Source organism: Liolophura sinensis, chromosome 8 (genome assembly GCF_032854445.1).
Source record: "Liolophura sinensis isolate JHLJ2023 chromosome 8, CUHK_Ljap_v2, whole genome shotgun sequence".
Taxonomy (NCBI): domain Eukaryota; kingdom Metazoa; phylum Mollusca; class Polyplacophora; order Chitonida; family Chitonidae; genus Liolophura; species Liolophura sinensis.
The window spans coordinates 30381107-30393180 of record NC_088302.1 but is presented as its reverse complement, the minus strand read 5'-3'; the positions used below and the strand labels follow the sequence as shown (position 1 = coordinate 30393180).

The window sequence follows — 12074 nt, the reverse complement described above, 5'->3', positions numbered from 1 at the left end:
ATATATATATATATATATATGTATATACAGGCAATTCAATTCAATTCAATGCTGGGCTATATTTTCTTTGCATTTCCTTGCTGAATGTAGTGATAGAAGCTTGTGGGCGTTTAAGAGTGCAGACAATTTGTATTCTGTTTTAAGCCATCATTTATATTGCTCAGCCATAACCAGGAAAGAAATAATAATGAAAAAAGGAATGAAAGCATAACAAAGAAAGAAACAAGAATTTGATATCTTTTTAGTGACTAGAAAATGAACTACTTTCATTAGAAATGCAGTGTATTTGATGATTTATATGGTGACAGCTAATTATGGGACAAAAAAGCTCTCTTGTGGGTACTAATCTACCATATAAACAAAATATTATACCTTAAATAAACTCCCGAGTCAGCAGCAAGTACAAATATTATATCATAATATTTCACATCATTCCAGACTTATAAGACCACACTTATACAATAATTTGAGTTCAAATTATGCATTAACAAATGATTTGATGGATCAAACCTCTTTGAGAGAAGTAAATGAGAAGTGAATTTGTGTCTGTAAAAATCATTTGCAGGGTATTCCATGTAACATAATTACCTCTCTAGGAAATTCCTAAATACCAGTTTATTTCTGATAGATTTAGTGATGACATTAAACCACCATCAATAAGTACGTGTCTGTGATATGTGGTGATGGATATACAATGTAAAGCACAGTGTACACTGTTATACTACGTGTTTCAATACCAAACATCACACAGTTGGACCTAAGACACGCCCTCTGTCAAGTGGGTGTGGCTTTCTGCTGTCAAGGCGGGGTTGACCTGGTAGAGGCTGACCTTCTGTTCTGATAGTGGGATGTCAGTCATGGAGGCATACAGCCTGTCCTTCTCCTGGAGGGACTCGTGGATGGTGGCCAGACTTTTGCGTGTGGACCGACGGACAGGGGTCACAATCATACATGGTGAACATCCATCAGTTCCATATACATCTCTCATCCTAAAACATGGATTTGAGATACCATTACTAATAGTGTATCCAAATGCTTTGATTCTGAATGTACACTGTCTTAATCTTAACTGAATTATTTCACAGAAAGTCCCATATTATCTTGATTAATCAAAGCAAATATTAGTTTCGGTAAAGTCTTGATCTTTATCACTCTAATTTATGTGATTTAATTTCACAGCAGGTATTTTCATCTTGCCTCTTGAGTAAAGATATATGAATTGTTATCTTACTTCATCTGCAAAGTTTCATCTTTGTCCTTCAGCAAAAGTATTTTTTATCTAAGTCTTCACCAAAGGTATTTCTTATCTTAGCTTATTTTTATCTTACATCACGAATAAAGCTTTTTTTTTTTTAATATATCACCTCTTATTAGCAAAGATATTTTTACCTTACCTGGTCAATTAAGGCATATTTATCTCAATTAATCAATACAGGTATTTGTATTTTACCTCTTCAATAAAAGTAAAGACCTCCATGGCCAAGTGGTTAGCGTGCCACAATGTGGTCGCTGTAAGATCATAAAATCGAAAGTCAAGCTCACACTAACTTTCTCTCAGGTCATACATAAGAAGGTCTGGCAGCTACATACAAATGGTCGTGGGTTTCCTCCCACCATAATACTGACCACTGTCGTACAAGTGAAATATTCTTGAGTACAGCATAAAACATCAATCAAATAAACAAATCAATCAACAAAGGTATTTTCTATCTTACCTCTTGAGTAAAGGAGTTTTGTCCTTGACGCAGAACTTGATGGCGGACGACTCGAAGATGTTGTTGCGTTGTACCTCCTTGATCTGTCGCCCTGGTGTCCTGGGCGTGGCCAGAAGGTCCTCACACTTACTGACACCCAGGTATTTTAGGCCTCCTGTCGTCATCTCCTTCACCATCTCTGTCAGTTCTTTGGCAAGAGCATCAGATGGCTGTAGGTGAAGAGATAGAGGCTTGAAACATGAGGATGATAAACTGATATGGCAATCCAACTGATAAGGCTCTCCAGGCAATATCATCTCTCATGTACCACAAAGGATTATAAAAGGGCTTAAGTGTCCAAAAATGTTTGTACATGCAGTCTGAATTAATGTTATCCCTTAGACGTAGTTCAATCAGCTGCAGCTTTCCAAAATAACCACTGATAAATTTAACAAGCATAAGACTACAAGTATAACCTACAGAATATGATACAAAAATACCATACGTTTGTTTTGGTATGAAAATGTATTTCATAAGTCTCCTAATTTTTTCCCTTTTCACAGGATGGAGGAAATAAGTACATCTTAAGTATACGAGATGATTTTATTAAAATCTAATAAAATACACATCACAATTGGTTGGAAAATAAGAAACTGAAAAACGCACCTTAGCTTCATGACGGACAGCTTGCTCAAAGACTTCCAGCACATGATTTGTGTTTCCCGTCGACTGCATAAGCTTTGCCTTGGAGATCCAGAAATCTGCTGACTTGAGCGCCTCAGGCATGTCTACAGCTATCCTGTCAAGCCAAGCTAATAAGCTCTCGACTGGACAACTCTGCATGTGAGAAAAACAAAGAAATGCCCACTACAAATCACAGTTGTCAAATCCAGCTCGTGCAGGTTTTGTGTTGTGTTGTTTTGATGAACATATGTCCATGCACTTCAGAACAAGCCAGTTTATCCCTGAGGAGTTTTTTTTCTGGCTCCAGGTTTAACACTAGGTTAATCTTAGTTTGATCATTTTACAAAGGTCTCTCCTTGTACTTGGCCAATTTCAATTCTGACGTGCTTGTATCATAATAATATCATGCATGACACCCCAGCAATTCCAAATTCAGAGCCACGGTCAGGTTTCCCCCAACATAAAATTCGCTGCTATCGCATAAGTGAAATATTCTTGGGTACGGCATAAAATATCAACGAAGTAAATAACTAAACAAAAAGTAGTGGAGATGCTTTAAAGGAGCAGAACCCTAAAAATTGAAGCAGGCATCAGTTAATAGACCATTTAAAACTGTGCAAAAATATACTGTCATTTATTTTTCAAAATTTTTGTGAAAAGAGATAAAGGCATTCTAAGGTGGGGCTTTATGGACCTATTAGCGTTTAGGAACTCTGATGTCACAGGAAGATTTTCCAACTCTTTTTTTTTTTTTTTTCCCTTGACTAAAAGATTACTGATGTAACGTTTACAAAAATTCCTTCCTTCTCGTCATGAAAAAAAGGTGATATGACGTCAGAGTTCCTAAATACCGTCACTATGGCTCATAAAGCCCACCAAAGAATTCAAATATTTGAATGCCTTTCAACACTCGTCAAAAAATCTAAAAAAAATAAAAAAAAGTATTTTTATAGTTTTCAGTTGTCTGTATGATGAACGTTTACTTCATATTTTAGCTTTCTTTTGCTTTAATATACATGTAAACAGAACAGCTAACCACCCAACTCTAAACAACGCATGGGTTTTCAGCCTGGATTACATAGAGTAAGCTGACAGAGTAACAAACGTGACACTGCTCTCTCACCATATCCAGAAGTGCCATACATTCCTTAAGCAGTTGTCTCAGCTTTTCTTCCATGATGTTCACCCCAACCATGAGATTGTCAGACTTCTCAACATCCATATCTACATTATCCTCTGTCAATTCCTGCTCCATGGCTCTTTGCTGAAACAACCAAAATGTTCCACAATGGTGATGAAATGGTTAGAAAAGTGTGAATACGTTCAATGTAAATGTTTTCTGTTGATTGTGGATGTGGTGGCGGCATACACAACAACAACAGAAGGAGGTTGTGCGCATTTAACTGTCTAGGCATTTGACTGGACTACCACACTAAAACTTCTGCTGACGCCCATTGTTTGATGAATCGCAAATGCCAGATGTTTGCAGAACCCTTCTCTGTAATGATCATGTGATGATGCCTTAACTAAGTGTATTACATACTACTATAGTTTTGTAGAATATATGTATATAGAGTAATATAAAATATTAAAAACTAAACAACATGAATGCAACCAGACTAAGTACTCAAATTTGGAATTTATCAGAAGAAACTGGAATATTCATCGCTTTTCTATGTGGGTGAATTCCATTCGTCGATCTGACCGTGGTGGCAGATTCAGTGGCCACTGGAGGACACCATGTGAAGCCCCGATGTTCCGGAAGTCGTGTGAGTTACGATGATACCGCACACACCACTAACTCCATGGGCCACAGACTTGGTGGCGGCAGTGGCGCCACTGGTGTCCTCAAGTGGCCAACAGAATGACACCTCAGTGGTCACTACCTCCTCCAGTGGTCACTACCTCCTCCAGTGGTCACCACCTCCTCCAGTGGTCACTACCTCCTCCAGTGGTCACTACCTCCTCCAGTGGTCACTACCTCCTCCATTGGCCACCAGGAAGTGAATCAAATGCACCCCATATATTTGTACTGATTTAAATATTTATTTGATTGGTGTTTTACGCCGTACTCAAGAATATTTCACTTATACGACCGCGGCCAGGATTATGGTGGGAGGAAACCGGGCAGAGCCCAGGGGAAACCCAACCATATATTTGTATGTATCTGGTGTAACAGTGTCTATGGTAACGTGATTTGCATTTCTGTATTAAAGATAACCTTACCTGTTGGGATATCTCCTCCACAGACAACAGTGGCTTAGTGTGGGGCTGACATGGGCCCCCTGCTGAAGTTCTGTCAGTTCCATAGCACATTAGATGACGGCAGCGAGATGGGGTTTTACCTTTAGCTTTTAACCACTCCTCCAACTCTTGCCTGTGAATAAAAGTCAGTGTTATAATACATGGCTCAAGACTATAAAACAATTGTGTCCTCTCAAATACTCAATAAGCGACAAATATCTTCAACATAAAGGCCAGTTTGTAAATAAACTGTATACTTAGGTTACACGACAACACTGGTTGAGAGAGCTGAATGGAGTTTCTGAGCTACAGAAAGCTGAAGGAATTAATGTAAATCTTCAACCTTTTCGACCTGTAAAGCACTTTTTTTTTTCACTGGAAGTTAAGCATACAATTATTATGAAAATTATGCTAAAATTATTTGGTTGTGTCACTAAAGATGGAAGCTTCATAAAACTGTGCAATTATGTCTCAACATCCCATAGTCCTCTCAGAATGTTTAAAAATATTGGTTGCACAGACGGTTGAAAAGATTGAAGAATTAGGGTAGAACAAGCCTGCAGACATATGTAATTTACATATTCCCAACAAATGTCTTAGTTTTTGGCGCGTTAATCAATAATAATAAAAGTAAAATAATCAGTAATATTTCATTTATAACAGTGGCTGTCCAGTTAGCCGCAGGGTGGGCTGAAGCAGAAAGAATTCAAATCAGTTTGATGTATACTCAACAAAATTAATCTGTAAAGGAATAGCTGCAGGTGAGCCAGTGGAAGCTGAATTCAAACATACAACTTCATCAATCAAAAGAGTCAAGTATCGTACTTGGACAGGGTATAAGAGAAAAAAGGGGTTCTGAGGCCTCATAACAGGGGTTTCTTCGCTGTGGGACAAACTCGCTTGGCTGGTCTGTACCCATGTTAGAGTATTGTAATCTGCGGCAGTCACGCAAGGTCACCAAGGCAGGGTCAAATACAAGGACATTTTGATACCCTTTAAGGGTACCCAAATTACAGGATACCCTAATTCCTCAACCATTTAGCATTTGAAAGACCAACTTTTAGTGCATGAATATATCCACATTTTTAATTTGATTTCAGGGACCAAACTACATGTACATTGGCTGGATTGACCAGGGCTGCACAAAAAGTTTTATAATTTTATGTCAACACAAGATGAAGTCTTCAGAATATGCTTGTATAAACACCTTAAAAACTTGTGAAAAGGTTGCAGAGTTACAGTACCTTAAGAAAACTCCAAATATGGGGAAAATTCCCTGATAAATTCAACTTGAATGTTTGGAAAAAAAATTGCTTATATTCATTTGCACAACAGCACAAAGTTGTAGTTAATTTTGACACTAAAGTTTGGTACATAAGTTATTAATTTCTTAAAATTTCTTTAATATTTGAAAATATTTTAGTCCAAATTAGCCTGGTAAAAGAGCGCCCAAACTAGAAAGCTGTACTAGGCCCTGCCAAAGACTTCAATGTTACAACATAGGCATAATCCCTATGCGCTCATCTATATCCCACCTATCACCCATCCTCTTCAACCTACTATGCATAACTCCATACAACCATCAGGCTTAATGCCTTCTAATAGATCGTACCTGAGGGAAGCCTGGGTTTTCCTTCTAGGGGTCTGTCGGGGTTTTTGTGGGGTCACTTGGCTGTAACTTACTCTCTTCCTCTTTGAGACTGAATGTTCTGGGACAAGATTCTTACTGGAAGAACATACAAGATTAAAAAAGGTAGCATTAAAAATATATAACAAAATATTTTATGTATCAGCAACAGTGTTTCATTTTAAATATGGTTTTATTCCGGGGGTGCAAATGGCCAAATTATGTTCAAAAATTCAGTAAACATAACTTTACATGACTTGAAATCAACTTTTATTCTGAAAAAAAAAAACAACCCTGAATTCCAGATTACTTATAGTTTTCTCACATAAATTTAACCACACTTCACACCAAAAAACTCTGAAGTGGTCTAATGTTGGATGAATCCATCAGAATGAAGTTGGATGTGTCACTTAAAAAATACTAAACAGAAGGTGAGATACAGTAATCCTGAATACTTTCATATCAGCAGATTAAATGACCTAGTAGACAGTATCTGACAACATTTCATCACTCACTGCCAAGAGTGAGCATGTCTTAAGAAGCTAGGATGGGAGTACAAACCGCTTCGTAGAAGTCAGTCCAGACTTATGTGGCTGAGCAGGCCGGTTTAGGGTCGCAGAAGATACAGTTTGCCTCCTGTCACATCTAGTCTTAGACGGATCAGGCTTCGTGCTCCTGGTAGTCAGCTCGGATATCGTTTTTCTCCTTAGTTGTCCACTGATTTCTGCTGTTGTAGATTTTACAGGAACAGGAACTTTGCAATGAGCGCCTTTCTTTGTCTCATTTTGTGAACGTTGCTTTATGGTCTGTGGTATGTATGACTTTCTCTTCTCCAAACAAGAAATCCCACTTTTTGGAGGAAGATTTTTACCATTGTTACCTTGTGTCTTCTCGGCTTTCCATCGGTTAAATCTTTCAATGTAATCATCTGTTTAAAACATAGGTAAATCTAGATGACAAAATACTCTGACATCCCTTTATATTAATCTAAATGTAATTTTTTAGATACTGTAATCATAAATAGATTACCAGCTATGTGAAGATTAGAATTACATCAAATGATGCAAGGATCATACATTTTGATGGTACGTATCTACATGTACATCATAGCTTAAGACAGTCTGAATAAACTCATTTTGACTTCAGCAGTCTGGAGTAAATATCTGCACAAAATGTCACTTTCCTAAGTAATTTAACTTGCCTAAAAGACACTTGTTCACATATATCAAAACCATGGACTCTGCCACTTGATTTTACCGATCACAACCGGAGAATGACAAATCTAAAATTACTTAGTCATATTATGTAACTTGCAGGGGGCTGTTTCTCAAAGGAGTCGTAACGTTACGCCGGTCGCAAATACCAATGTGGGTATGTGACCTCAAACCCTTTGAGAAACAGTCCCCAGCTCAAGCTGGCTTCCTCTTCAGCTGTACGTGGATAGGTCGGCCAGCAACCTGCAGATGGTTGTGGGTTTCCTCTGAGCCCTGCCCGGTTTCCTCTCGCCATAATTCTGGCCTCCGTTGTAAATGTGACATATTCTTGAGTACGGCGTAAAACACCAATAAAATAAATAAATGTAATATAACTAACATGCATACACATGTATGCAAAATGAACTGACTATGCCTTTATATATTCTCCTTATGCTGCGCCTTAGCCTTACAGTCTAGCAACCTCTGCTGAAACACTCTGCAAATCCTTGCACCGGGGATCTGGAGCCCACTAATCCACACTGACCAATGGACAGCATGCTAACACCTAGCCGAAAAAGGTTGTTGTTGTTATTTCATATCAGAAGTCAGTTTGACTCAGTCGAAAAGTTTGAACTACTGGATTACACGTATGTTAGAAGAGGGTTTGCCAGTGACGGTTGGGTATAATTTTTTAGCATGAAAATGGGCTATGCGTGGAGGTCCGAGACTACTGGCCTAACACTACTGTACTCTGCAGCACTGCGAACGGTGAAGCAGACGGGGCTTCCCTGTTTCTGTCTTTAGGTGTTACTGATACATAATATTTCTGTTCCAAGAAGAATATGCCGTTATCTCCGATGTATGTTGTTTGACCCTAAATTTCTCAGAAACAATAATGCCAGCTTCTCTATGAATTTATTTAATTTCCATGTGGTGTTCAGTGGTCAATGTTTTTTTCTTGGTTAATCATGAATATTAATAAAGGCACACCTCCACCTCTACCAATGAAAATCTACCAATGTCTTTCGCAAAGGTGTTCAGCTTGTATGGAGTGCTCATTGGCTAATAATGATTGTGTCAATCACCATTTGTACCACACAAACGGGTGTCTTTTGACAGAGCCTGAAACCATGGTTATAGAGGTCTGTCGCAGAGAGAGTACGCTATTTATAGAGGCATAATATATATATATATATATATATATATATATATATATATATATATATATATATATATATATACACATGAAGCACTGCCAGCTGCAGATAGCTTATGATAAACAGAAATTACTATTCCCATCTCAATCTCCAAAAATGTGGATCTCGTTAACTGCTTCAAAATAAAAAGTTTTATAAAATTACCCTTCACTTCTGGTAGAACATTCATCCTTGCCAACGAAGTCTTGGTGTGTCTAATAAATGGTTGATGGCTTGAACTGGATGACTGTGCCATGGTTGATGCAGAAGGTCTATGAATCACACAGGATTTCCTCTTGTCCAAGTCTGGTGCACCTTTGGGTTTAGCACTGACACCTACATTGGACAATGACTTTCTGTTGTTATGCTTAACTAGGGCTTCATTAGGTTTCGTACCTGCATATTTCGGTTTATTCACTTTTAACTGAGTATTAGTGTTATTTTCCTTGCCACTCCTAAATTTTGTTGGATCTTTCTCCACACTTTTCCGGGGAGGACCACACCTTGGTACCTTAGGCAATAGTGACAAAGGTATTGGGGAGTTCCGTAAGGCCGCAGGAATCTCAAATGTCTCCCTCCGTTGCCCTACCGTCAGCTTGTTATTGTTCATTCTTGATGCCCCTTCCTTCGCAGAATGCTTATTCCAGGGTGGAAGACCACTGGTTTTTGACTGCTTCTCAAGTCTCTGCTTCTGCTGTTTCCAGGCTTCAAACTTCTTCAGGTATACCTCTGCAAAATTAGGACGTTATAAGAAAAATATAAAACTGATCAAAACGGATTAAATTTAAGAATAGTGCTTAGGGCTTTTTTTCTTTCAGCAGGAATAGGGAAATCTGATTTTCATCATGATTCTTGTAAATCAAAGCTACTGGATTTTTCTTGAGTCTCCATCCAATTCCTTTCCACTGAAGTGATTAGATTCAGTTTTTTAAAGTAACCAGTTGAACGGCTTACTTATGTTTTATTTAACCAATGCGGCTGCAATAAGTTCAAATCCAGGTCATGCTGGTTTCCTCACTGGACGTATACAGCAAGGTCTGCCAGCAACCTGCGGATGGTCTGGTAAAGCCCCAGATGTCTATATCACAAGGTACCTCTCTTTCACTTGTATTGTTGTATGAGACTTTTGCAATATCAGTTATTTATAACACAAGTTAAAGTCAGTGTAGTACATCTAAAATGGACCATCGTTGGCAATGGTGTGATATAGCAGTAAGCACCCCACTAAAATTTTATCGATTAGTTACGCCTGGCCAAATAATGTACGAGACTAGTCCCTGTTCATTGTTGTATGCTGCGCCTTGGGCTGAAGCTTTGAATAAAGAACAAGACTGTACCTAATGCTAGAAGAGAAATCTTTTTGCCCAGACAGTTAGCATATATATAATAGTCGCCTTATAGTACCCTAAAGCCAAAATCACCAATTCAATTCCCTTGTTAAAATCTTACTTGGGGTACTATAACACGAGTAATACATAAGCGCGTTGACATTCGAAACTGTCTATCTATTACTTGTGAAAAAGTACCCCGAAGCCTCGAACACCAATTCAGCTCCAATGTGAAAATCTTGTTTGGGGTAACATGGGTAATATCTATAGTGTTGACTACTGGGAAGAACAAAGATTAACTGTTTGTATGTTACATTAGCAGTCATGATCCATGTGGTGGATTAGGTGGTGATTTAGTATGGACTATCCCTCAATTGAGAAGGAGCTTGCTTTCAGGCAAAATGTGTGCAATAGTCGTCAACGTCTAATTAATAAAGGGAAATTAGAAGCTCATACTTTGCGACTTCAGATCCGGTACCTAAACAATACCGCCTTTTCAGATGGGAGATTATTGCTTCAGATAAGCATGCTGTATGGGCTGTGAGGAGTATGCATTCAAACAAGGCGGCTGGAGTTGGAATTTATCCAGTTTCCATAACAGATTCATGCTGGTGTGGCTTTACTAGTGATGACACATGGGAGCACCTACCTGGAATTAATAGCTGAGACGACTGTGACTACAGACAGACAAATTATTTGGTGCCCTGCAGTAGTAAACTGAAGCCAGCAAGGGAAGAACAGAGGTGTTCAAGGTAAGCTTATAGAACAACAGATAATGAGAAATGACACTTTTGTCATGAACATCGCGCTTGTCTGCAAAATCTGACAAGGCAAGTCAACTAAAGGGAATGTGTACTTATTTTCTGTGATTTGTACTTGACAGCTCTGATGAATCATAGGGCTTTAACCATTATCAGATTTATTCCATTACCAGTCAACTTGTGACTGACACTTAGCCAACGATAAACAACAACACAAGTCAACTCCGCAAGTTGGCACCCTGTTTGACCTGTGAAATGGAGTGGACACCCCAGTATCAGCATTTCACCATTACTTCATTTCCATCATAGTGACATGTACTCACCCTGCTTCTCTTTCGCTCGTTTCGTGACTTTTGAATCCATAATTTACTGTTTATCTACCGTACAACCGTTGACCCAGGTTTCGCTACTCATCCACATTCAAGTTTGGCGCGCCTACCATTGAAGAGCTCAACCGTTACCAAGGGAAGTTACTCTGCATAGTCCATAACAACATCCACATTGTCACTAACAGTTATCGCGCAGTTATCTTCTAATATAATATGAAAAATACCAAACCTCAGGTGGTCGACGTGAACAGTTTTTAATACTTTGGGTTTTTCTTTGTTTTACGGTTAAATGCTACCTTTGGCAGCTGTTTTGGTTATACTTTATTAGTAACTGACTGACAAGCACAAGTAAGCTACTCTGACACACTGAACATGTTCAAAATTTTTGTCAAGAATTGCTTCAAGAATTTCCACTTCCATTAATTTCACAACTTGAACAAGCTGGGGAAAACAAATTTCAGAAACAATGAATGGACACACACTCTCATATGCTGATATGAACTTATTTTATTCAATATTACATGTACTTACATGTACTTTGCTTTGGGGCCTTACATCCCTTTAACAATATTTATCACTCAAGCAACTGGTCTGTCCCTATTAGCAGATTAGCCTTGATACCTCGATACTGATACAAAGTGCTGCATCACTGCAAAACACCAGACGCCACACCTTACATCCCAGTCACAGTATACTGACACAGGGCTAGTTGGTCTAACCCCTTATGCTGAACACCAGTCCAGGACAGACCCAACTGCAGAATTTACAGTCTAAGCTATGATCCGACTCCAATTAACGTGAACCTGGATCTATCGGCTTCAAGATGACTGCTCTAGGACCATCCGTAAATAGTTCTTTGATGTGGGCAACACAACCCTATCGGAAAAAATAAGGTCTGTCAGATATTTTTTTCTTTTTTCTTCTGGCTAATGAATGACAGGCATTTAACACAATTAACACTGGGAGACAGGGGAAAACAAAACAAAAAAAAAAGACATTCCATCAACAGCCCAAT

General features: G+C 38.6%; 1 protein-coding gene across 1 annotated transcript; it reads right to left on the bottom strand.

The window, feature by feature from the left end:
- Window positions 1-19: 19 nt before the first annotated feature.
- Window positions 20-11155, bottom strand: LOC135474004 (cytoskeleton-associated protein 2-like). Its single transcript, XM_064753981.1, has 9 exons — window positions 11054-11155; window positions 8807-9370; window positions 6811-7177; window positions 6235-6348; window positions 4605-4755; window positions 3502-3642; window positions 2361-2531; window positions 1716-1924; window positions 20-989 (listed from the first exon to the last, which is right to left on the bottom strand). Exons 1-9 carry the CDS (start codon window positions 11091-11093, stop codon window positions 758-760), a joined length of 1989 nt encoding a protein of 662 aa, XP_064610051.1. The 5' UTR covers window positions 11094-11155; the 3' UTR covers window positions 20-757.
- Window positions 11156-12074: the final 919 nt, after the last annotated feature.

What these genes read in the sequence shown, in the direction of transcription:
- LOC135474004 (XM_064753981.1), bottom strand. Translation starts at nt 11,093, where the DNA reads ATGGATTCAAAAGTCACGAAACGAGCGAAAGAGAAGCAGG. An exon ending in GGACTGACTTCTACGAAGCG is followed by an intron (nt 6,349 to 6,810) that starts GTTTGTACTCCC and finishes ATGTTCTTCCAG; the next exon opens with TAAGAATCTTGTCCCAGAAC. An exon ending in AAAACCCAGGCTTCCCTCAG is followed by an intron (nt 4,756 to 6,234) that starts GTACGATCTATT and finishes TTTTATTCACAG; the next exon opens with GCAAGAGTTGGAGGAGTGGT.